Source organism: Dermacentor silvarum, chromosome 9 (genome assembly GCF_013339745.2).
Source record: "Dermacentor silvarum isolate Dsil-2018 chromosome 9, BIME_Dsil_1.4, whole genome shotgun sequence".
NCBI classification, from domain to species: domain Eukaryota; kingdom Metazoa; phylum Arthropoda; class Arachnida; order Ixodida; family Ixodidae; genus Dermacentor; species Dermacentor silvarum.
In genome coordinates this window covers 98,990,018-99,017,293 of record NC_051162.1, presented here as the reverse complement: position 1 = coordinate 99,017,293, position 27,276 = coordinate 98,990,018, and the positions used below count along the sequence as shown (strand labels likewise).

The 27,276-nt window shown below is 47.8% G+C and overlaps 1 protein-coding gene across 1 annotated transcript in view; it reads left to right on the top strand.

Annotated features, from left to right (window-relative positions):
- Positions 1–9,631: 9,631 nt before the first annotated feature.
- LOC119464864 (uncharacterized) overlaps positions 9,632–27,276 on the top strand; it is a 57,332-nt gene continuing 39,687 nt past the window's right edge. The window contains exons 1-2 of the mRNA XM_037725757.2: positions 9,632–9,756; positions 24,721–24,848. Of these exons, the coding sequence (XP_037581685.1) occupies positions 9,654–9,756; positions 24,721–24,848 (231 nt within the window). The 5' untranslated portion in view covers positions 9,632–9,653. The remainder of the gene's footprint in view (positions 9,757–24,720; positions 24,849–27,276) is intronic.

Sequence of the window (27,276 nt, the reverse complement as noted above, 5' to 3'; positions counted from 1 at the left end):
TTCGGCGCTCCGACGCAGGGTACGTTGCTGGCTGTTCTTTCATTAATATCGGATACCCACCAAAGCACCAGCTTTCAATGCCGCAGCCGTACAAAATTGTACCTAATCTTGGATTTATAGATGCATAAACACGACATCAGAAACAAAAATTACAGATTACTGCCTAGTACAAGCCGCGCAAAGGAATTGCCTACTTGAGTATGCCATATGAAAGGTAACCTTTATTTGATAATTTCTGATAAAACTTCGGCGGTGTTTTGCTGGCTGTTATTTGATCGACATTTCACATCGACCACGCCGCCGCGCGCTTTCCTTAAGCGATGGCCTTCGCCAAATGAAAACGATCATGGAACTTGCCCTTTAATTTCGAGGAAATAGAAATGAAAGTTCAGGCAAAGACCTCTGCCGCTGGTGTTTCTAACCCACTCCCGCCTCATGACGCTTGCAATGATCTATTATATTTCAGCCCCAGCGACCGCTGTTCTTCCAGCCATGTTTCTAGTTTTACTTCGATCTTATAGTTGCCTTAATTTTTAGCAGCTGAAAACAAGAATAACACCTTGCATTTACGGGCACCAATTTCCCAAACACCACATTATGAATGCCACTAAATTTTTATGAACTCTGTACTGACATAATGTGCTCCAGGTATTAGGTATGTCAGTTTTTTCGTTACTGGGAACGATCAGGTCGCGAAATTGGTCGCAACGTATGTGGCATAGCGATGCCGGCTGTCGTGGCTTGCCTTGACCGCGTCTCGCGAAGCTGGAGTGCACAGGTAGGAAATCCAACAAGCCTCTTAAGACACGCAGTCTCAGCTAATGACTAGTTGTTGTGAGTAGAAAAATGAAGGCTGATGTGAAACAGAAAAGCGGAACTCTAACCTATGCTCTCATGTTTCGCATTTATTAAGTGCGTATTGGTGGTCGTCCAGTTGGCATGCTCTCTAAGACCATTATACTGTGGGTGTTATGAGAGCAAACTTCAGAACCTAAGCGGTCGTTCGCAACCATCCCGTTTGCGTGGAGCTGTGGTTGACGGTCACTTCTGTTGAGGCGATGTTGAAGTAAATAATAAAATGTCTGTGCATTACGTGCCACAATCGCGATATGTTGACGAGGCACTCCGAAGTGACACAATCAGAATGAGCTTTCACAGCCTGGAGTTCTGTACTGGGCCCCAATGCATGGTACAAATGCGTTTTCGCATTGTCCCCCCCCCCCCCCTCCGCCCTATCAAAATCCAGCTGCCGAGGCTTAGAAGCATAATGCCAAAGCCACCACCCCTCTACAGCGGCTGGTTTGATGTCGACCGTAATAGAGCATCAAATAGCCTAAGAGGGAAAATACTATTCGGCAGCACTGAGGGAAGCACTTACCGTGTCTCAGCGTAGGGATTTATATAGCCGACGCGCGCGGCTGTTCAACAGTTACCCATTGACGATGTAGAAAATGTGTCCACAGCATTCATTTCAACCAGCTTTAAATATCAGTGAAAGTCTTTACTGGCTGGAAATAACCTGCTGTGGTGGTGTTTTGACGCTTAGCATTGTGGTGGTGTTTTCACGTGTAATTTTAACAGCGATTCATCTTGAAACTGCAGCGTGCACACAAGAAACGAGTCTGTTACCTTTGCCTTATTGTCCTAGTTTCTTGTGTGCGCGCCTGCAGTTTCAAGACGAATAGCCACCAACTCGCCCAACTTTCAGTACTTTAACAGCAAAGCTGTTAAAATTTGCACCGCAGCCTCAGCGTGAACCTCCTCTCCGTGCCGTACACATGTTACCTCGACATGGGACGTTAAGCAGAGGGAAGGAGAGCATGCGCGCGGCGCGCGCAATGCTCGGGAGAAGAAAGAGAGAATGAGAGCGAGAGAGAGAGAGAAAGCAATTGTAGCAGCACCAATGAGGCAACCCACAGAGCTCCTGCAGACGCTGTCCGCGTTTCTCCGTTTCCTCGCGTTCGCGCCGAACCTGCACGGTGTCCGTGATAAATGCCCTTGATGTTAGAAAGTAGCGACACGCTTTGATCTACGCCGCAACACCCTCGCCGTCGCAGTGAACCTCTTCTTTTTCTCCCCCTCTTTCGCGGAGGCAGCGCATCCGCCACGCGGAATGGCTGCGGCGCGCGATACTACCCCGTCAGGTGACCCTGACGTCACGAAAACGGCCCGAAACTTGCTTTCGCACGCCTTTAGTATTGAATTGAATTTGCCTTTATTTCCATAAATGTGCAATTTATGGGGGATTTAAGGAAAAAGTTGCGCACAGCAACTTGACGGGCCTTAAAACCCAGTCTGAGGGCAGCAGCGGCAGGCACAGGCGCTAATTCAGGACTGACAACAAAAATACATTTGAAATACAATGCAATGTTGGCCTAAACTTATGCCATAAAAAATCAATATAAAAAACACTACAGACAGAAAAAAGCAGTTTTATACATGAGCCAACAAAAACGGTGAAAAAAAATTGATCATGATCAAATATCACTGAAAAACTCATACAAACGCGAAACAGGACAAGAAATGACGTCAATGTTATTGCGCATGAGTGTGTTTAACAAACGTGGTAAGCGATGATGTAACATTTGAAAAGCAGAATTAGTGCGAGGACGTGGTACATGCCAGTGTTCAGGTGACCGTGTGCTGTATTCTGTTCTATTTCTAATTAACTGCGTTAAAGACGTAATGTATGACTGATTTTGTTTCACGTCTTTTTGATAGGCTAAGGACAGTCTAAAGTCTAACAGAGAATGCAGCGTGAGTAATTTAAGTTGTTTGAAGAGAGGTGCAGTATGAAAATCTGCTGGAGCATTGAAAATACAACGAATTACCTTTTTTTGCAGGAGGAACAATCGGTTTATGCAGGTAACAAACGTTGTACTCCACACCAGACAGCAGTAGTGTATGTGACTGAGAAAAAGAGCATTATATAAGAGAAGTTTGACTTTGCGTGGTAGCGGTTTTAAGCTGAACAGTATTCCAGCTACTTGGGCAAGTTTACCTGCAAGGAAGTCTATGTGATCATTCCATGACATATGGCTATCAAAAAACACACCAAGCGTTTTCGCAGACCGGACAAGCTCAATTCTTGAAGAGCCTATAAAAATGTCTGACTCTAAGTTCAAGCATTTATTCTTGGCTTGAAATAAAATAGCTTTGGTTTTGTCAGTATTAATTTTAAAGCCATTATCCTGTGACCATCTATGTATTTTAGCAAGGACAGAATTTGCAGTTGAAGTTAAGCTTGCAATATTGTTCGACGAAAAAAGCACAGTAGTATCGTCTGCGTAGATGATATATTTTGGCTCACTATCCAAGAGAACAAGGTCATTAACATAGACGTTGAAAAAAAGGGGGCCTAGTATGCTCCTCTTGTGGAGGCCTAGTATGCTTGTGGGGGCCTAGTATGCTCCCGCCCGCCATGCGTTGTCCAAGTGGTGGTCGTCCTGCCGCTCCGAACGTGCGCTTACTAGTTTTCCCGTCTTTTCCTAAGAATCTGAGCTTCGTTCTCTGTGGAAATGCCTTGCTGCTGGGCGTTTCAATGCAGCAGCAGGTCAGTGAAAGGGCTAGCATTTTGTTCTATTTCCCGAGGAGAACGGAATGTCGTTGGCCGGTTCCGTGGCTCCATAACATCGGGAGAAAGGATTTCGTGCCGTCTAAGGACGTCGTTCTTTGCGAGGTGAATCTTACAGCTTTCCTTGTAGTCGTAGGTGAAGTTGAATGGAGAGTTTAATGCTCTTTGCACAGCCGGACTCTTTGTTCAGTCAATACAGAGCACCTATAACTGTGCATATAGTTTTTTCTTTTTTCCTAGTGAGTCGCTCAACTTTTTGTTTACTCTTAGTGAAGTGACAAAGCTTTTTGTGTTCTCGTGCGTGCGTTTGTTTTCAAATGTATGTAATATATAAGTTAATGGCTGTAACTCCTATTCTGCAGTGGTGTGTGCGTGCGTGTATGTATGTTTGCGTGTATGCATACGTGTGTGTGTATATGTGTGCACGCGTGTGCATGTATGTGTATGTATGTATCTGTGTGTGCGTGGGCGAGTACGTGTGTGCGCGTGTCTGTTTGTGTGCGCGCCAAGGAGAAATACTTTGTGGTTATCGTCGTACTTTTTTTCTAACCACCCATCGGTCCGGTCCGCAACCTTCAGTGCCGCCTAGATCATTTTGTAGTTCAGTGCCGTCATGCCGTCAGATACGAAATACGGGTAACGATTTTCATCGTGCGAAAAAGCGTGAATAAGTATTATTTTGTTGAAATAAACCAAACAATTATCTTCTTTCCTGCGTATATATAGGCATATGAACTTGAATTGGTTAAGCGAAAGTATAAAAATAAGTCAATTAACAACCGCTCAATGATTCGCGGCGGCTGCCAATGGCTTGGCAGCCGCCGTGAAGTAAAAAGCCATACACATGGAGGCGAAGTTACGTATCTGGCATGTATTATTCGCGCATGCTCATTAAGTGCAAGGCACGTGCTTCTGATAATCTCCCTCAATTCTGATAAACTTGACATCTTGAAGTCTGTAAGTTAATCAAGTTCCATAGTCTTAGAAGTTTCCGTGTGAGCAATCAGCCTTTTTTTCTTTTTTTTAGAGACTTAGGCTACTCCCAGAGGTGATGGAATGCAATTTCTCGTCGTTTTATAGTGACGGAACACAGGCGCGTGTGTAAAGTTCTATTTTGGCTGTTTCGCAAACACAGCACGTATTTTCAACAGTGGCATTCGTACAAAGGCTCTTGGCCCACTCATTTTGACGAATTCACTTTAAGTAAACTATCACATTTCGTCTTGGTTACCTTCTCTGAGCCTTTTAAGAGCCAGGATTATGAACCAAATTCTCGTTCATACTCTACGCAGCTTATATTATGTGTTCCCAATACACCTCCGCGTTACGGACAACCAAGTGGTGACGTAGAGGCAAACAGCTCAGCCTCTGCTTGGCACTAATTTTTCGGAGTGCTTGCGCTTGTATATATCGAAGCGTCCTAAAAAAATGTCACGACGTTCTATTGGAAACGTACTTTCGTCATGACAGTTTAACAAGGGTTAAATTTCCATACAACGCTTCAAAAGGCCGAATAAACAAGGGCGCGCATTGATGCTAATGCGGCTGCAGCGAGCCAAAGGACGGTTCAGCGTGCCGTGCGCACCGCATCGGCACGGGGAGGGGAGAAATCTGAGGAGCATTGAGGAGGAAAGAGCGCGCGCGGTGGAGAGTGTCGCTACTTTCAAGATCAACGGGTTTTAGTCCCTGACTGCACCAGGCGCCTCTGGCGGCAGCTCGGCAGGTTTCGACCAGCCACGCACCGGCAAGTGTGGAGGTGCAGCTTTGCCGTGACGTCACCGGGCAGAAAAAGCTCGCAGCCGCCGCGACGGCGGCACAACTCTCGTTGACTCCGTGGCGAGTGCATGTACCCTTGCCATGGGACGGCCAAAGAAGATCCGGGCGCCCGAAGAAGAAGCCGCTCTTCTTGAAGCGCGGCCAAGCGAGAATTTGCGCGTCGGCGGCGAGCCGATTCGGAATACCGTGCCTAGCAGCACTTAACATTTCCTAGCAAAACATAGCCAAGCGTATTAAAACCTGGAAGAAGCTAGGTCGATCACCAGCTTCGCTGTTTACTCCTGCCTTGCACCACTCGTGCAAAAATGCCCACGTTCTTTTTAGATAAACCAATCAGATTGGAAAGCAATAACCCCGGTAGCAGTTGGACGATCATCGCCTAGCTATACCTCACTTTGCTTACCTCATGATTGCAAGTCGTGTGCCTTGGACATAAAACTGCATAATCAAAAATTAGTTACCTATTACTGTAAAGTAAAGAATAAACGCAGTAATTATCCGTAAGTTCAGTTTTTGAAGCGCCTACACTTAGACTCTGGCAGCAAAAGCATCCAGTTGCATTGTCCGCCATACCAGAACGCAGGGGACATTTAGCATAAACCTATACCAATCTGTTTTATTCAAATCTCCTGGCTCCAAATTTAAGTAACCGCGATGTAAGTATCAGGAGTTGACCCACAGCGTTGTTTGAACCGCCCAATAAAACACTTTCTTCATTTATAGGAGGTAACTTTTCTTTGGTTTCAAATCGAATAGCATTGTCTACATCGACAGGTTTTGCTGGCAAAAGGCGAGGACAACGCAGAAGTAGAGAGGATTTCAGGCTCGCGGTGGCTGCTCGAAAATGTCGCTGGCGTCCAACGGATGCTTAAAAATGCTGCCTAAAATGGATCGCGGGTGAAGGAGAGTTAGAGAGATGTCGTATACGTGTCGAAATTGGCGGAAAGCATTATATAGCCGCATAAAAAAAGTTTTATTATACACAAATAAATCCATTGCTCCCGGCAGCCAGTGCCAGTACAATCGCTGGGTAGGCATTCTCTATTCCTTTTGGAACGGGGCAGTCTCCGGCTAGTAGGAAAAAAAATCAGGGCCCGAATTCACAAAAACTTCTTACGCTGGAATTTTCGTAAGATGGAATTGCAGCCAATCTGGTTGCAAGAAATATTATCTAAGGCGGCTGGCCAATGCCAAAGAGCACTTACGCAGAAAAACTTTGTGAATCTGGCCCCAGCTTTGTTCGGCGTAATAATGCTTCTTGAATGGGCACACGCCACTTCGACGTGGGGAGTTTTCGCACTTTTATCACGTCGCATGACAGACAGGCGAAGTGGGCGCAGCCCGAAAACAGTTTGACCCACGGTGGAAGAATATTTAGGTGTTGACACTGCGCGCGAGCGAGCGTCCAGATTATGTTCGGCCGCGCGCGGGCGCACCGAGTAGCTCTGCTGCGAGCAGATAGATGGCGCCGCGGCCAGCGGTCCCAGCTTGGCGGCGCCGGCGGCTTGGGATTCCTCCGCCTCCGCTAAATTTTCATTCATACTGGAGTGAGTAAATCTCAAAGCGCGAAAAAAAATCGTTATTTCACATTAAAGTGATAAGTGTACCAGGCTTCGCTAACATGAAGGTTCCTTGTGCAGGGCGTGGATGACGTGAACACGGATCAATCGGGCAGCACTCAAAGCCCACCGAAGTTACCCTCGCGCGCACAATTTGTTTCGTCCGGTCTAGCCGTTCATCCAAGCATAAAAAAATGAAAGTGTTAGCCCACGTCCTACCCCTCGATCAGAAGAAAATAGTGACTGCACCAGAAAATGTATTTCATGCTTATCGCTGCTTCCATTCACACTCAGAAAACCGTTCAATCATCGTTGCGCGAATTCAATGTGGCCGCGATATAAATTAAGAAATGAAACGGCGCAAGCTTCCGATATGCAACGCACTAGAGCAAAGCCGTTCGTGGCTAGAATTTAAGATGAGAATGCCCATCCAGCTATGTAAAAACTCTTTCAAATGAGAATTTATTAGGCGGGACGAAGGCAGGCGTCTATCTTGAATTAGAGCATCACTACCACAGTTTGCTGATGAAAACCTGAGCAAATGCCTTTTTTATTCCAATACCACTTAACATAGACCGTGTATATTATTCACTGGACTTTCGTCCATTGAGGACTGAGTGGCTCTTGGAAGATCTAAAAAAAGAAGCGACTTTCTTTTTTATTAAATTACATATGAGAATGTGCCAATGTAAGCGTGTTTGACAATGCATGCTACAGCCTGTTCACAAATACACTTACACCCACCACATAATAATTCCACAGACCTTTTTTTTTTTGTTTTGCATAGACACAATATGAAAAAACTTGTGCATGAAGCAGCTCGATAATTTTAATAGGTGATAACCATCCCAGAAGCTTGCGGTCTCATACACTCCCACAATTGAAAATGTATAAAAACATGCAAGCGTGCAATATACACCGCACGCGCATTGTAAAAGAAAATTCAGTAGCCAGGATGGAACAAATTTGAAAATCAGGCACACATCTGCACAGAAAACAGCAGTGTTTTACAGGGTGCACAAATATTTCAAAATATGCAAATGTCACGTAGCTGGACAGAACCATAGTAATGTTGTTGCCGTCCCTTGGAGATACTCAGTTATTTTTTACATTCCGCCTAATTAGATTAGTCTTATAGATTGATCAGCTTCTTAATTATTGTAATTAGATTAAAAGTGTCAATTAGAAAATTGTAGAGCAACATGAAAGACTCCCGATACAGCTTTCTATTGCTCAATACGCGCTACGTAAAAGTGTTTTTCCGAGCATGAAAGAAGCTCACGAATACATGCCAAGTGCCTCGAGCGGCCAGTCGCGCGGCAATATTGCTGTATTCGCGGGTTTCGTTCACGCTCGGAAAACACTTTTATGAATCACGTATTGAGCAACAGAAAGGTATATTGGGAGTTTTCCATGCTGCTGTACAATTCTCTCGTTCACACTTTTTATCCAATTATAGCATTAAAAAGTTGATCAATCAATTATGAAAATAATTATGTAATTAAGCGGAATAAAAAAAATAATCTGAGTATCTCCAAGCGACGGCAAACAACATTACCTTGGTTCTGTCCAGCTACGTGACATTTACGTATTTTCAAATCTTGGTGCATGCTAGTAAACCACCCAGTATATATCTTGTACATGCAGCAAAATTTGCACAAACTACTGTGGCACACAGAAGGTTCTCTCTTCCGCAGCGGTTTTCGAGGTTTATTTTACCGTGTGAGGTTTTTTGGACAGTTTGGAAATAAGGCGGGAATCCTTTTATCGAGCGCTCCGCGTAATATACCATCGATATCGTATCCTCAGAAAAATGCTGGTGTAGTCATGGTCGGTAGGCATTAGAGTTCGGTCTGCCCTCAGATTTGCACGGCGCCAATGCTCTAGACGACCGCTGTCGGACGGCGCTTTGAATAAAGGCACACGCTCCGCCAAGTCAGGTATCCAGAATTGCAGTTCGGAACGAAGCACTTTCTAGCCATTTCAAACGCCCCTCAGAAGGCCGCTGCCACCTTCGTCGAGGGCCCGTGGCGACAATACCCAAGCACAAGCTCATGAAACGAACGCGAAAAAAAATCGTGCCTTCAAAACAGCGCAGCCGTAGATGCAAGCAGGAAGACGAAGCAGCGGCAGCACGCGCCTTGCCGCCGAGGCTGGGACCGCATACCGCAGCGCCCTCTACGACGGCGCCGAACCAGCTGCAATCAAGCCGAACATAATCTGGACGCGAGCGAGCGGCGCTTTCGCGCGCGTTGGGGGGAGAGTGTCAGCACCTCTCCTTATTCTTACACCGTGGTTTGACCAAACGGAGGCGAGCGAATGGGGAGAAAGGCGTAGATTTGGATACATTTTTTTTCTTTTGTTTGTTCTAATCAGGCGTAATCAGTGTGTACACGTCACATCAGATGGGGAGTTTTCGCCACGTCGCGTGACAGACAGGCGAAGTAGGGGTGGCTTGGTGAAATTTTGACCCACCGTGCAGGGCAGATTGCAAAATTGGAATTGAAATAGTTTAGAGTAGCTTTACCTTAGAGCGCTTCAGTTTACAAAAGCACCTGTCTATATTCCTCATGATGAGCTCGGAAATATCATTCCAGAAGGTATATGTTTATAAATGCGACCTTTGAGCAAATAGGCCATGCTATCTTTTCAGACATTTGAGTACGTATCGTATAAATGTGTGCTCCGAAGATCAAGTGGTCCTTCGCGCTTTGGCGTTCTGTGGTTTTTACAAGGTATTCACGATGCCTAGACTGGGGGTTATTTTCCTCTACTTCTTTATGAACGGATGCACAGAAGGCAAAAACATAGCCGAAAGATACGGAAACCCTCCTCCTCTGAAATGGAGTAAGTTATGCTTCTTCTATATATGGCAAGCTGTCATGTGCCAGGGCTAACAAACTAAACGCCAGTCATTGTTCAAATGATTGGTTATGGAGGGTGGAAACCAAGCTTTTTCGTTATGCCAGAATTGTTTCTCTTAGAGCGACAGCGGAGAAAGATGTGCCTTGGTATGGAAATAAGGCGACCGAACTGTTCACAGATTGTCAATAATGGTTCGTGGTAAGAATCTTAAAAGTACTGTACGTCGCTTGCTGGGTTTCCTGTCTTCTCCCTTTCCGCTACGCCTATCGCGGCAGCCATCATCATCAGTTCATGATCATAGGGCGTCTTATAGTATCCATACCGGACAATCCCGAACTGCACGAGGCGGTGCTTTTAGCCAATTAGCATTAGCCTTGCATAAGCAGCGTGTTAGAGAGTACGGGACTTTCAGCGAGTGATAATCAAAAAGGCGCATTGACTCCAGCTTCTAAGGCCACCTCTCCTTGGTGAGAGTGTAAAGGATGCAGCTTCTTCAAAGAACATGAGATAAAATCACAGTTACCGAGCTGGGAATTGTGTATTAGAGAGCTATAGAAATAAGCGGCGACCTACTGCACTGTTTAAGCCTGTGGTAATCTTTGCGCAGCTTCGCACGTTCCACATAATTTGATAGCAATGGCGTGTATGTAAAAATTACGCAGACCAAAGGAGCGCGATACAGCCGTCAAATGTGGCGTCAGTCTAGACATCGTAAAGAAATTGTTCCTTAGAAGACAGCCATATCTGCTTTGAAAGCCTAAACCTGTCGCAGTGAATGAGCTCACAGCTGAAGTAATCAATCAAGCTTGGATATATGTTGAACTCTTAAATCGTAGATATTGAGCAGGATACAACGAAGCAGCGGCGATGGCACGAAATTGTCTTATTAGCAGTGTGTGCACTTATAGCAACGACAAAAAAGACTGTTTCGCTTTTAAAATTTACCTGCACTGTCAGAGCAATCCAGTCAAGTGAATGATAGGGAACATTTTAATGTGGACGTTTTCTGTACTTGAATCAGCCGTGTTCCGCGAATATGAGCTGTACTCAAAAGCCCCAATGGCGAGGACAAGTTCCCACCAGTTTCTGCCCCATTTGGAGGATCCCACACACCACATTCTGTAAGCGTCCACCTAGTGGACTGTCCATTTCGGCTGTCGCTGATTAGCTGTAGCTGCATGAGCGAGAAGGAGACTGGCTGGGGGCACCTGTCTCCTCCTCACTCGCTCCTCACTCGTGCCGCTGCAGCCAATCAGTGGCGGCCGGAATGGACAGTCTACTAGTGGGCTCTTACAGAATACCCCCCAGGTGTCAATTTGCTGCGGTGGCGTGGCGTGATCGTGTGTGGGAGGTGTTGATTGGATGCAACAAATCGTAGCCTACTCTACTTTCTTCGAAGGAACTTGCCTCTGCGGAGGTCTTATTTTGCGCGTGTTACGATCGTGGCAGAGAGTGCTGGCGACGACACTCTGCGATGCAAACGCTCATACGGGATAGGTCCTTCATTCAAATGGGGACGCATGTGGAGGTCGCTGAATGACGCTACTGTGGCGCCCATGAGGCTAAGGTTAGTCATGTGGCAAAGACTTCAGGGCAGCGGGCTGCTCGTTTGGCTACGATTTGCTAGTATTGTGCTCTGCTATATTATAAAGCTGACACACTCCACCGCAATGCTGCAGTGGCATGAAGACGCTGCTCTACAAAACCGTCCTAGAAATGTGCTGCGGATTCGCAAGCGCATAGTAGCGAAATGGTAGCACGTAGAAAAGAGTAAGCTGAAGGATGCCCGCAGTTATATTCAGAATACGAATCAACGCAGCCATGCCAGGAAGTTTTTGCACACTTGCGTGTCTGTCCGGACGTCATTCACAAGAATCTGACCGCTTTACAAACGAAACCTTTGCCGAACTTCTTTTGTAGCATTGTGTGCTTCAAACTTCAGCTAAGTGGCCTGAAAATTTTAAATTCACTATCAAATTTTACACTACACTTACGTGCTCACAGCAGCACTCAGTTCGCAACGTCGTCTGCGTCGGTGCCGACGCACCGCTGTTTAACCTGCGAGTTTGAACTCATTCGCTCATTTTATTGTGCCCAATACCGAAAACCAAAAGCCCTAGATTGCTTCCGGCGTTGCCACAGATCGCTTTCATTGCTTATTACAGCGAACAGCAGTGGTAGGACATCACATGAAGCAGGTGACAGCAGCAGCTATGCATGTAGCTATTAGGTCAAGTTAGCTGTTAGGTTTTGCACTGCCGGAACCAAGATAACAGACGGCGCATATATAGTGGCAAGTTGATAGATGGCGCTTGACATTTTTATTATCTGGTATTACTTCCGCCTGCCAGTTACATGTCCACTTTCTTTCATGCTGAAGTATGGTTCTTTGACGCTTATGCTGCCAAAATAACGAATGACAAATGCCCAACAAGACCGCCATGTTAAATTTTAGTTGCATTAAACGTGCGTCAGATGTGGGAAATGTACTGATGTCTCTTTTTCATTATTAAGGAAGCAGTAACGATGGCTTTACGTTGTTGTCACCTGCTCTATTGTATAAGCCACGGAACCTTCGTGCCATCTGAATGTTGCGTGAACCATAACGATTTCCGTGAGGTCACGTCTTTAGACAGCAATAAGAGTTTGCGCAGAAAGAGACCCTAAAGGATCAAAATTCGCGTTCAGCGCTTTGCTGGTTGAGTGCCGTCTCTCTGTGTTTTTGTGTTCTGTTTAGCCAGAGGTCATTTTAAGGCAAACGTGCACTTTTGTTACGATATACGCATTGTTGACTCTGATGGTATTGGTAAATACATAGGGCATCACGTTACCTATTGAGAACTTTATATTCTGAGAGACTTGGTGTATTCCAATTAACAGGATTCGCATAAAGATGACGTTTCTTATGTAATGGCAAGCTTCAGGGCGCTGATTTTAAAGAAACGTGTTGCTTGCCAAGTTGGTTCATAGTTCAACACGGCAATATTTTTCACAAGTCTTATAGCAATACAGATAGAAGAGATGCAGCTATCATGTCTACCCATATTTCTCCCTTGTACGACGCTTGTTTAAACCTGCAAAAGGTATTTTATTTATTCAGAAATAGCGTTTGATGTCTTAACATGCTGTTGATTTGTGCGAGTTGAGCTCTGCGGGAAGAAGGACTAAGAGTTGATTTTATGATTATATTGCAGAATTCTAAAGTAACAGTAAATAACCTAGCGGACGAATGAGAACTGGTCACTCACCTATGAAGGGGGTGCGGGCGACCTGGACGCTGACATCGATAACAGTGGGTTACCCTGTGAATCTCAGCGATGCGCATTGATAGGTACCGGGCAAACTGGAATGACACTAGATTATGTTGGAGCGCTACTAGTACGGCTAGGGTCACAACTTAGCAGTAAAAGTCTAGCTTGATATATAGACAAATTGGCGAAGCATACACCCTTATGAAACGATTGGCAACGTGAATGCGATTAACAGAGTCTGCTTTGATGGGCGTGTAAGAGGTACACTGGTTATGTGCGATTAAAAGTGGCACACATCCAGTGGTGCGGCCCAGTGCTATAAAGCGTGCAAGGTAGAGAGCTCTTCACCCATGGGCGACGAGACCTCGCATTCCTCCTAGTTCCAAGTGATACAAGCTTGCGTGAAAGAAGTTTATTGAAAAGTGGCACACACCCAGGGCACGTACCTAGCGACCCAAGTTGCCGTGGAAATTGGCTATCCCTCCGCGACAGCTTGAGAGGAAGTTATTGAGGTATTTAATCAGCCCGGCCAGCAGTAATACGGAATCCCACCACAATATGGCCCGAGAAATTAACCAATTTCCAGGAAACGAGGGGGGCCTCCATTTGACTCTCAAAGCCCAGTACTTCCCCACACAGCCATTGGAGCCTCTGCCACCCTACGCCGGCACCCCAAAGGAGCTCCTAGATGAGGACAGTCATCTAAATGAACTGCGGCAATAATAGGCTTGAGACGCCACACAGCCCCCGGAATGGACCAAATCACCAATAAGGCACTTGTTAATCTTGACAACCCCCTCACTACTAGAGCTTACCGCTCACCTTAACAAAGTATGGAGGGTAGGAAACCTTCCCGAGGACTGGAAAATGACCCAGGCTTGTCTGATACCGAAACCAGGCAAGCCACCAGCCATTGAGAACCTACGACCGATCTCATTCACTTCGTGTGTAGGAACACCCGCCGCGGTGGGTCACTCAGCTAAGGCTTTGCGCTGCTGAGCACGAGATCGCTGGATCGAATCCCGGCTGCGGCGGCCGCATTTCGATGCAGGCTAAATGCAAAAACGCCCTTGTGCTTGCGTTGTAGTGCACGTTAAAGAACACCAGGTGGTGAAAATGAATCCGGAGCCCTCCACTACGGCGTGCCTCATAATCAGAACTGGTTTTGGCACGTAAAACCCCAGAAAGAAGAAAAGAAGAAGAAAAACGTGTGTAGGGAAGCTCCTAGAGCACATCGTTCTCAACCGGCTACAACCATTGCTGGAAGACTCGGGGAAACTTCCAACAACGATGGTAGGGTTGCGTTCACACCTCTCAACTCAAGACATCCTACTTCAGCTGAAAGAGAATGTGATTGTACCAGTGACACGCAACTCCCCCACGGCTTTCCTCGCCTTAGATCTTAAAGGGGCGTTCGATAACGTCAGGCATACAGCAATTTTACAGATGCTAAACACGCTGGGCTGTGGGGCCAGGACGTCTTCCAATATCAGAGATTTCCTGATATAGGAAACCGTGGCCCTCCGCCCTTTTGCAGGACCTCTAGAGAGCCCGAAGTTGAACCGAGAGATCACCCCTTCTAAGGGCTTACTCCCAGTCCTCTTCTTTGTTTAACTCTGTGTCGCGTAACGCAGGACATTGTCACAGCATATGAGCTAATGAGTGTGATGATGTGGATAGTTGTGTACGGTGGTGAAAAGAGAAAGTGCGTGACAAGGCAGCTTGAAGTGATGGTGACTGTATGGCAGCAGCAAGAAGAGAATTGGTAATGACGATAATGAAAGAAGACGACCACGTGCCACGAACAAGGAAGCGGCGTGAAAGCCGAGAGCGCGCAGAGCGTGAGAGTGAGCGGCAGCCTCGACCGTCTGCTCGCAGAACGGCGGTTAAAGGCTCGGGTACCGGGTGTCCTACTACCGTGCGGACCCGGGTGGAGATCCCGCTCGTGGCTGGGCTCTCCTACGCACCAGTGGCCTGCTGTTCTAGCGGCCTGGTGCAGTACTCCCTGCTGGGGAACATGACGCCTGAGCTACCTGCCTGCTGACCGAGCCCGATGACTGGCGATCGGGTGTCCTGCTACCGTGCAGACCTGGTCGTAGATCCCGCTCGTGGCTCTGCTCTCCTGTGCACCAGCGGCCTGCTGTGATAGCGGCCTGGTGCAGTGCTTCTGGCTGGCCACCGGGACGCCTGAGCTGCCTGTCTGCTGGCCGAGCCCGACGTTATAGCGTCTGAGGCGTTACTGACCAGCTACAGCAGTGGCCTTGTGTTCTACTGGCCTGCTGTTTTTTCTCCTGCTTCCATGCCGCGACAAGGAGCGGCGTGGTGCGACAAGGTGCGGCGCGACAGCAGCGACGTAGCCACAACGACACTCCACCGTCACAACCACCGTCTCGGGCACCGCAACGACGATGCACACGGGCGAGTGGTGACGCATGAGTGCTAGGCACATCTTTATATAGAAGGACAAACGACTTCCGAACTCTAGTCCACATACATTTAAATCGTCTGTAGCCTGTTAGCGTGTGTATATAAAGTCTGTGTTTCATGTAACAAGCTCCCGTCTGCCGTATCATTATTAAAAGGATCCTGGGCCCAACGGGAACACCGGAAACCCAGCGTTTTACCCCAGAACAAACAAGAACAAGCTTGTTTTCTTTGCAACCGCAAAGGACATACGGCGCCTGAATGTCGAAGCGCTACCAGAGAGGCTGAGAAATGCAAGTCATGCAGGTGGCTGGGGCACAAAGAAGCTGACTGCAAGTCTAAGCCTAAGCAGAAGCACGTATCTTGCGTCACAGCAGACAATGCGGAAAATCGAGATTCTGGTTCGCTAGCCAAATCCACGGAAGAAACATGCGCGAAAATTCAATGCCGCAAAACGATCGAAAAGCCGTCAATGTTCTCAGTGGATACTATGCAAGTTGTAGAGGGACAAGTACTAGGACCAGTAGCACACGCTCTACGAGGTACGGGCAGCAACACAACCATTGTGCGACCTGATTTGGTTCCGGATGACTGCCTAACTGGTAAAACCAGGAAAGTTGTACTGTTGTACTATAGCAATGGCAAGGGCTTGCCCGAAGCACACATCCTAATTCATACACCATACTTCACTGGGGACGCAAATGCACTATGCATGAGTAATCCTCTGTATGATCTCGTGCTTGGCAATATTCCAAGAGTCTAGGAGCCACACGAGCCAGATCCTGATTGAGAATGTCAACACGTGCCTACCGAAGCAAATAATTCGAGTCAACCACAGGCATCTGGAGGAATGTCAGACAAAGTTTCTGCCGTCGCATGGACGCAGAAGAAACCGAACTCCGTGATCAAAGCGCCGTTCACAGATTCGTTAGAAGTTACTCCAGCACGACTTGCCGAGGAACAGAAAAAGGACCTAAGTCTTAAGGGTAGCTTCCGTAAGATTGACAAGCAATTTTATTCCAAGAAAGACGTGGAGTATTATTTTTCTGAAGAGGCAGGTCTTTTGTACCGTCACTACCGTCTATCTACGGGAAGAACTTTTAAACAAGTAATCGTCCCAACAAGGTTTCGACTCCGTATTCTAAAAGTTGTTCATGAAAGCATCATGGCTAGTCACGCACTTTGTTGTGTCACCGCCACACGCCGCTATCCACATGATCACAATGAGGAATACGCCTCTCCACAGCCTGGACATTGCGATTTGATGTTGGGCGAGAAGTGACTAAACATGCCCCTCGAAGGGAAAGTAAAGACCCAGTTTGGAGCATCCTGAAGGCCGCTGATGGCGGTCGAGTGAGTTTAGGGTGAGGAAGAGGAAAGGCCCTCCCAGAGAAATGATAATGAGTCGTGACCTCGTCGAAAGTAAGAAGCAAGTCCCTGTACCTCCCTGCGTCTCCGCCTGCGAATCCGCCGGGACCACCGTGTTAAGCGAAACCTCGCGCATGGTCATGGACAAACTCATTGGCGTTGGGAATATCGGGATGTACGTTGGCCCTCACGTGGTCCGAGAACCATTTTACGGTGTGAAACCCGCCAGCCCCTCGCTGCCGAGGTTGGCAACTGCCTCCCGCGAGATTGAGCCCAAGGCGAAAGCCCTAGTTGCGGACCGCGAGTCTGTGAACATATTTGGACGCGACGGGCCCTTCACTGCTATAACGATGACGATTTGTTCAGCCACCGTTGCCGAAACCATTCTAACCAAGGCAGAACATAGGAGTTTGCCACTATGGTCGACCGAGATGACTGCGAAGCAATCGGAACGGCCATACTGAGCTGTATCGTCAAAGGTCGCGAGATCCGGACTACCTGGAAACGATTTCAATAAAGAACGGGCCCGAGCTATGCGGCGCCCTACATTGTATTGCGGGTGGACATTTCTTGGAAGTGGATCTACCGCAAACGTAGAGGATGGTAAAGTCACTTTACACTCGTTAGTATCCGTATGACCGCAGCCTACGGATTCCAGGATGCGCCAACCAGCCCGCGAGGACGATAGACGCACAACCTGTGCCATGTGCTGGGCCTCGATCACCTCCGAGAGGGAGGTATGCACGCCTAATTGTATGAGCTTCTCGGTGCTGGTGTTCATAGGCAAGCCTAGAACTCGCTTTATGCTTTGCGCATTAGTGCATAGGTTTTTGCCTCTTCTCTTTTGGACCAGTGCAGCGCCGAAGCGGCGTAATTAATGTGGCTCATGATAACCACATGGTAGAGCCGAAGGAGATTGCTCTAGCTCAGCTCACCCCTGCGGTTCGAGACCCTGAATATGAACCTAGGTATGTTCTCCGTCTTGGAAGAGATGCGGGCTAAAGTATACGAGTTGCCCCCCTTGGACTCTATACCAGAAGTCCGAGGACCCTTATGAAGTCTACCCTGGGGATTTTCAGCCAATCCCATGTGTATACTATGGGAATCTACTCTAAAGGAGTGAGGTTCCTCACCCCTTCTCGGGTTGGTCTGTACAGTAATAACTCGGAGTTAGCCGGTGACAGGCCCAGGCCCGAACCGACTAAAAAGTTCTCCATGATGTATAGTGCCTGTTGAAGCGCCTGTTTCAACGTCGTCGACCATTCCCTTGTGTCGAACCCTCCCATGCATCACACGGTGATATCGCCCACATAGAGAGAATGGTTAATCCCGCGCACCGTGGCGAGTCGCTCCGAGGAATATTGCTTCATGGCAATATTGAAGAGTAGAGGAGAGATGATAGCCCTCTCTGGGGTGCCTCTCGCTCCCAAGGTAAATTCCTCGGATTTGACTTGACCCACCTTGATGGTAGCCTTGTGATCCTTGGGAAAGGAGCTATAGCGTATGCGTGGAAACGCTGTCCCAGACCCATATCCAAAACCGTGTCAAACACAAACTTGTGCGAGATATTGTCAAAAGCTTTGTCCAGGTCTAGAGCTAGTATGCCTCTAGTATCCCTAGTGTAGTTCTCAATAATTTGTTTCTTCATAAGAAGCCTGATGTCCTGTGTAGATATTGCAGGTCTAAATCCTACCATATTGTGTGGCAATAGCTCTTCGCATTCTATGTACCCGGATACCTGATTGTGAATCCCATGTTCGGCCACCCCACGCAGGACGTAAGCGAGATTGGCCGCATGTTCTCCGGTGCTTGGTTTGGGAGGAGCACCACCGAGGCCGTTTTCAAGGATTCGGGGACGAGCCCCGTCTCCCAGATTTTGTTGACTGCCTCACTGGACTTCTGGATGAATGTAATGTCCAAGTTACGCAAGAGCTTATTTGAGATTCCATAGGGACCCGGTTAAGAGCACCCGTTGAGCTCGTGGAGGACCTCCCAGATTTCGGGCTCAGTGTAAGGTGCGTCCAGCTCCTCCACCGCTCCCCCCCCCTCCGGAAACGCGGATAGTGCGCGTGCCCGGAGAGAGAGAGAAAAAAAAAACATTTATTGAGCTCAAATGACGGCGTCTTCTCAAACGTCGGACGGGGTGGTTCCCTGGTTTCGGGACCCATATATGGCCTGCATCTCCTGGCCCCTAGCCGCCAGCGCGAGCTGGATCACAGGGTGGGGCTGGACTGTAAGGTCTCCCATCGCTCATGGGGTGGGGTAGTGGGGGACGGAGGGGGGATGGGGGGTATAAGGGATTTGAGTGAAGTGCACTCCATCAGGATGTGTGCGAGGGTGCCCGGAAAGGCTCAGCGGAAGATATATGTCCGCTAACCCCTGCAGGAGAGCCATTTAGGACACCCCCTTCGATTTTGGCTGTGAACGGTTCTCTCAATACCCAATCTGATTACCCTTGGACTGCGACTCATCAAGTAATTGTTTAAGGAGGTTCCATTTGCCCCCCACTCTCGTCTGTCCGTCAACCGAACAACATACTTCGCTCCACTGCTGTTTGGACAGTTCAATAGAGTAGACTTCAGTCTCGCGATTGAGATGCGCAATTTTCTTTCGAAGTCTGCGATTGAGTCTTTGCGTCCTCCATGAGGCTAGGATGGAATTATTAGCCTCTAAGAGGTGCGCTAGAGGTGCATCCATTCCGACCACACCTCAGGTACATTTTTACAACCTTGGTCGCAGCATTAGCATCCTCCTTGAGCCTTGCAAAGAGGCTCTCTAAGCTGTCGTATTCATCCTGGTTCTCCTTTCGCAATTTCCCAAAGACATCACAGTCCGTTACATTAAATTCCCGGAGGGTAGCTGCATTGACTGCTAGGGTAATAGCCAACATGAAGTGGTCATTAACTATATTTTCTTGTGAATTTTGCCACCCTGCTCCGGGGACGTTCTTCACGAACACCAAGTCCGGAGTTGCGTCTCGGACCACCGACGTGCCAGTTCTCGTCTGGTATTGCAGAACCGTAATCAGTTCCACCGAACAGCCCGATACCGCCATACTTGTTACCATTGGATAATTGCCCAGGGTAGCCCCAAGCATCGTGCGGAGCATTAAAGTCTCCCGCTGCCACTATTAGGACTCCCTTGCTTTTGCCATGATCGAAGTGAATGCCTGCCGGTTGTCCGATGGCGAGCTGTAGACATTCAGGATGAATACGCTGTTTTTGAGCCAGCTGTTGGGGGTAATTTCGACCATAATCACCTCCACCCTGGTTTGGCCCCGTTGTAGTTTGTGTTCCTGAAAGCAACATTTTCTTGTGATTAAGTTCGTCGAACTCCGCTTCCCCTCCTCGCACACCGCGACGGCTCGATAGCAGGGAAAGTTAGCACATCACCGAGAGTTTCGTGTAACTTAATCATGTGCGGTTTGAACGCCTGAGAAGCGACACACTGCTACAGCGGAGCTCTGCGCCTTTTCAAACTAGCACAGATCCACTGCCACACGACCAGCTCATTAGCATTGCCCACCATGGTTATAGTTCTGAATTAGCCACTCCCTTGTCAGGTTTGCTGCTACCGCGCCTGTAGGCGACTGTGCCCTGCTCGGGCCTTTCGGGGGCGAGTGTGCCTGTGTACCTTCAGGGTACCACACCTTTTTAATAGGATATTCATGATATCAGCAAGTTGTTTAGTTGATTACTGCATGCTTTCCAGAGCCTTGTTATTGGACTCGGTCTCCATAGAGTCCCACTCCCCTTGCGGGGTCGAGGCCACAGGTTTACCCGAGCGCACCTGTGCCTTCCCTGGTGGGGACATCTACTGTCTGTCGCCCAGCGAGGACCAAGATTTGCGGAACGACTCTGTCAACCCTCATCTGTTGAAGCTCGGCCTTTAGGCGAGCCTTCTCTTGGATCAACTGAGCAACCCTGGGGTCTTCCCTATGCTTTGGCAATGCTACCTGCGTTAGCTTTGGTGGCGGCGCCGCTGGCTTCGGCTTGGCCTGATCCGCCAGGTAAGCTCTTCCTGGATCCGCACCTGGGAGCGAGAGCACTCCCTGGAGAGGCTGCGCCGGCGGCCAGCTGGCGTGGCGAAGTGCCCGCGCCCGGGAGCATTTGGCACGCTGGGATCACGTGGCCGGCACTCCTGGGCCAGCTGTTGCTGAGTCTTTTTGGCGCGCTTTCGGCGCCGTCTTCTCCGTCGCACGACGTAAGGGACTTCAAATCGTTGTTTGCACGTTCTGCCCGTCGTGAGATGCGGTCTCCGTCAAGGGCACATTTCAGCGCGCACTGATGATCGCCGAGTGGGGAGGCGAGTCCACAGCCTCTGGTCACCCAACGCGTAACACACGTCGGTTTGGCGCTTGTAGAGCGTGCAGCGCTGCAAGCTGACACCACACATGACGTTATAACACACATCCGTTGTGTGCCCCTTCATGGCGTCAAAAATCACTACCACCATGGTAGTGTTCTTGATCCTCTTGGCTTCTAGGGCCTTCAGATACCGCTGGTTGACGATCATCGTTTGGAGCTGGGCCTCGCTGCTGTCGGCGTCCACTCCTGGTATGACTCCTTTACAGTTGTTATCGAGGGCCGCCATATATGCTGCCACCCTGTACGATCCTTCGCTTAGACGGATCTGTTGGATCCCTGCGTAGGCGTTTGTATTCTTCTTCGCCGGCGTGGAAACAACGAGAATGTTCTGGGCCACATTACGGCAAACGATGTCACCCTCGGTTAGAGCACTGCACGGGCCGATTTTTGCGGCCCGGGCCCGGCCCGGGCCCGTTTTTACATTGGGCGGCCCGCCCGAGCCCGATCAAAACTTTTATGGCGAGAGCCGGGCCCGGCCCGGGCCCGGAAATAATCTACGTTACCCGCCCGGCCCGACCCGACACCCCTTTACCTTAAGCCCGAGCCCGGCCCGAGCCCGGCTCGAAACCAGCCCGAACCCGGCCCGAGACCGAAAAATACATGTTTTTCAGAGTTGAGAAGCCCGAGAATAATTCGCAGAAAGCCCGAGCCCGGCCCGGGCCCGCGTCAAAAAACCCTAGCCCGGCTCGGGCCCGGGTCAAAAAGCACACGCCGTGCCCGAGCCCGGCCCGAGCCCGTGAAAAAACTGCTCTAGCCGGCCCGGCCCGGCCCACCGGCCGGGCCGGGCCTGGGCTTTCGGGTAAGCCCGAGCCCGTGCAGTGCTCTACCCTCGGTCTCTGCCGGGGCTAGAGCAGCCGCCATGGCAAGAGCTTGTGCGAGTCTAATTTGGCTTACTTTTCTGACGTCAAGTCTGTCTCTCGGCCTGATTATAATTCGTATGTGGTCGCTCGGTACCCAGGGGAAACTCTAATCGGCTGCAAGGCGCTTCATCGCCGAAACTTCAGCGCCGAAACTGACGTTTCTACATGAGCTTTCTTGTTCCTGCCCAGCGCTGTCGTCCAACCAGGGCGATTCGCTTCTTCGCGAGAGATTTCCTCTCCCTCCACCATTTCCACTTTGGGCATGTTGCCACTCTTCGTCGAGGTAGGCCTAAGTCTACCCGTTCCTCGCGTCGACGTTAGGCTGAGGCTGTTAGGGAATAGATGAGGCACAGTGTGGACCACACACAGAAGAGAAGTGAAATTCTACGCTAGAATGATTAGCGGCAACGCAGCCAGCTGTGGAAGCAGACGACGACGACGAACGCGGAAGCAGTGCCACGAGCACGTGCCCAGCAAGAGCACGAGTGCAAACCAAGGGGCACTAACGAGCCAGCTGCGGAAGAAGACGACGACGCTCGAGCGAATGCTGCTGATGATAGTTTTTTGCATACACAGACGCCACCGAGATATGTGACTTACTGGTAGGGCCTTTAAATTACATTTTTTCGAAACTTTTGAAGAAACATATCATTAGTTTAGAAACTATGCTTAGTCGAAAAAATGCTGGTAAAATTATATCCATATCTTCCAGTGCATGGAGCCAGTGACGGTCATCGAGCGTACAGCACTCGCAGATAATGTGTTAGTGAGTGACGTCGCTTCGGAGTTGGGAATAAGTGTTGAAATTTGAGCGATTTTGTCTCTATACATAGAGATGAATTGTGGTGTTTCACAAGAAATGTCTTTTATTTCATAATCGAAGGCCTGTTTGTTGTGCCACGTGACTATCAATAATTACACATAGGAGACTTCGAAGCTAGGAAATCAGCTTGAAAACACTTTTTTTAATGATGCCTGATAATATTGAAAGATTACAAGAAGATGGGCAAAATAGGCTATTCGGTGTATTGGCTCTGTGACCATGATGAGGCAATGCTTGCCTTCACTCATGGAGGCCAAACGCTGCGGGTGATTGCGCATAAACCGGCTTCCCACTGCATTAAGAAATGGCATCATTTCTTTTGTTATTTTTTATTAAATCTATTACAGGTTTCAATGCCACGGGTGCGGCTAGTCCAGTAAATAGATTCGATTGGTGAGCATTCGCTAGTGTCGCGGAAAACTAAGGAACGAAAATATCTTGCAATTAACTTCATGGTTTCATTCAGCACGCCACAGATGAATATTAACACATCAACTTTAGAAAGGCGTAAATATTGAAGCAGCTGGCGTCGTTTACGCGAAGTTGAATGCAGCACTTCCGTTTCCCGCATGTCCTTCGGACATACGGATACTGCATGAAACTTTTAGGTGCATCAAGGAGTGGCAACGCCAATTTCACTGTACAAAGGTCATGTAATGGCCGTTACCACGTAAACATGAACAAACGCCTGTCACAACTCTTAATTATCTCGTTAGCGCCGAAACCCAGCAAGTTTGCCACCAAGACCTAGACAAAGATTGTTTCTGTGCTAAGAAACACATGTTCCCCGTGTTTCTTTTTGTATTCTTTTTAAAGGTTCTGCAACAGTATACTTCCAATCAGAAGGTAAACGCAAACTTTCGGCAGACGTTACTTGTTCTAATGTTAAAGTTCCCTATTGTACCGAGATGGCAAATTCACTTCTCAATTTCCAGCTGCATGAACACTAGAACGTTTACGTAGATACATTACGCTATAACCTATATTATGACGTTTCAAAAAGTGTACAGTATTTATCACTCTTAGTGACAATTTTAGGGACCTCGCAGAAATTTTGAGAGAAAATATAGCAGCTTTTTTCTCACAGTTATGCGACATGCTAACAAAATGGCAGCGTTGTTGGGTATGTATTTGTGTACTGCAATATTTGCGCAATATAGTACAACTTGTAGCAAAAAGCATGTTTTGTGTTGAAGTCAGAAATGTGAAGCAGTAGATGATATGTTTGCTTTGTGGTCTGAAGTTCTTTAATTAACCTGCCTGTGAACTAACGGCAACATTGAACCATGTGCTGTGGGAATGTGAAGCCATCGGCTCCGCCTTCAGCGAGGATAGGTGGGCTGCGCTTTTGGGCAGCCCCGAAATCAACATCCAAACCCTGGCCGTCCAGAGTACCCGCGATCGGGCCGTCAAGATCGGATTGGTGGTCCCTACGTGGGACTAGCCGGGTGGAACGGGGAGTCCCCTGCGTCTTCTCTGGTCCTCAATAAAGTTATTTCCCTCACTGACGTTGCAAAAAATGAAAGAGTAAAGAACTCGATGTAATATTGTAACGGCGCATTCGTACACACAAAGACTATGGAAAGGAGCGGTGGAAAAGAAGGAAGACGAGGAGTTTGCTTTTGGTCTGGCGGCCTCGCCCCATGCAGTGCTTTAGCGCCGAGAAATATTATAAGCTTTAGAAAATAGTTGGAAAAAATTTTCCAAATACATTGCCATGTAATACACCTATTTCTCTCGCCGTTCCGTGGAAATGTGTAGAACAGGCTTAAAGAAACGATCATTGAATGTATCTGTGGCTTTAAAACTCAAAGCAATAACGCTAAAATTGTTTGTCTTTTCATTATATTTAGGCAACGGCGAGCACAAAATTGGTGAAGGCGTCACATTAAAGGCGTACATATTTTTTGACACTGATGATTATGAAACACAAGCGACTGAGAAAAACGTAACGAAATACTTCACAGCTATCTTCACCAAGGTAAGTAATTCGAAGACAATGTAGCGCGTTGCCTAGATTTCCGCTACAAATATATAAAATTATGACATATTTCTAGTATAATAAAATAATCTAGTGTACTAAAGCAAAAATGTAGCAGGGAAATACCAGGCAAGATATTCTGTGCTCACTGTGACTTGCTATCCTTTCGATATTTGTATGCGTGTGATTGTGCAGGCATAAATAACCACATTACTCCCGTATTCTGAACAGAGCGAAAATAAATTGTACCAGCCTTTTTCGCGTTTTACATGCCAAAACCACGATCTGATTATAAAGCACGCCGTAGGGGGGACTCCGGAATTATTTCGACCACCTGCGGTACTTTAACGTGCGCCTAAATCTATCCACACGGTTGTTTTCGGATTTCACTCCCATCGAAATGCGGCCACCGTGGCCGGGATTTGATCCCGCGACCTCGTGCGTAGCAGCCCAACACCATAGCCACTAAGCAACCACGGCGGGTGATTCAATCTTAGCACAGTAACTTTTCCTAAGCCACGTATTTGTATATTTAAATTGTAACGACAAATCGGGGCCTCAGACACTGATAATACGCACAAAACACGGGTAATTTGTCGAAAAATAATGTTCCCACTAAGACTTAATGTAACGGGTGGAAGGACATGTATTCCAATCGGAGTAAAAAAATACTTTAGCGAACCCCATGTAACAGTACCATGTGGTGTCATTTAGAGCATGGCAAATGAACGGCATGTGCACCATAAAGTGGTAATTTAACCTGCCAATTTACATTTATCGAAGGTACCTTAACACTTCTCAAGGTCTATACAAAATTCATTACAGATCAGATGTTGCTAATATTTAAAATAAAGAGCACCACTTTGACTACAAGAAATGTGATGGACGCCTTTATAAAACCTTTTAAATTGTATGCGTCCCTGCGCGTGAGTGTGTGCGTTTATTCTAACACAACTATATCTCGCGTGACTCTCGTGGATGGCGCGCATTCTTGTAGACTTCATTTTCATTTGAGCTTCATGTATCTGCTTCCTGTATGTGGCTGGTGTTTCACGCAACTTGAGTGAATCATTGAAAACAGTGATAAACCACAACAGGGTGAACCCAATGGCGTAATTTGTGCCGTGAGCTGGCGCAGCTTGGAATATTATGTTCATGCATATAGCATTCTTCGCCTACTCCAGTCGTTTTTAGCCTATCTATATATCTATCTACCTACCTACCTACTTACCTGCCTGCCCACCTACCTACCTACCAACCTAGCTATCTACACACACACACACACACACACACACACACACACACACACACACACACACACACACACACACACACACACACACACACACACACACACACATATATATATATCCAGCGGCCAAAGTTGTTTGCTTGCTTGGACCGCTATGCATGTGCTCCTGGTAGCGATGCTATCGTGGTCTATCCATCGTCATCATTCCAGCTTCGTGATATTACTCTCGTCATGCCGCCCTTGTCATGACCTCATAGTCAGACAGTCGCTATCATGCATCAAATGTCAGACCGCCGCCGTCATGCCGTCGTGGTCATGCAGTTATAGTCCCACCAGCTTCGTCATTCGACTCATTTCATGCCTTCACTGTCATAGCAAATTCATCATAGAGGCTTCATGATAGTCATCGTTACGCCATTTTCATCATGCATTCGTCGTCATCCCATTGCCATCATGACGTTGCCACGCCATCATCAGATTGCGATCGTCGCCATGCATTCGTTGTCAATACAGTTCTTGTGATGCCGTCGTGGTGAATAAATTCTCGTTATTCTAAATTCATGATGCGACTCTCGTCATGCCATCGTCGTCATTCCGTTATCATCCTGTCATCGTCGTGATGCTGCCATTTCACCATCGTCATCACTTCAGTAAAGTAACCTCATTGTCATCATCCCGGCGTCGTCAAACCGTCTTCGTCAATCCATTGACGTCATACCTTGTTATTCATCTTAACGTAATCATGTTGTCATTCAGTCGCGATGTTGCGGCCTTTGTCATGCCATCGTGGTCATTGTGTCGCCCTCAGATAGATGTTATACGTCCGTTCTCTTATCGTGGTCGTCATTCCACGGTGGTGGCGCCATTATGCTCATCCCAGCTTCTTCATCCGGTTGTCGTCATACCGTAGTCGCCACGCCATCATCGTCATCTCATTGTCCTCCTGTCGTCGTCGTCACAGTGTTGTCGTTACACTATCGTTATAATTTAGGAATCGACATCTCATTGTCATGCCGTCTTCGTTAGACCGCCTTTGTCAACCCATCGATATCATTCCGTCTTCATTCTATCGTCACGGCATCGCGTCATGCAGTCGTCGTCATGCCGACATGCTCATGGGTGACCTTGGAAAGTGAAAGCCATAGCAAAGTGGGACGAAACCAGAGCATGCGGCAT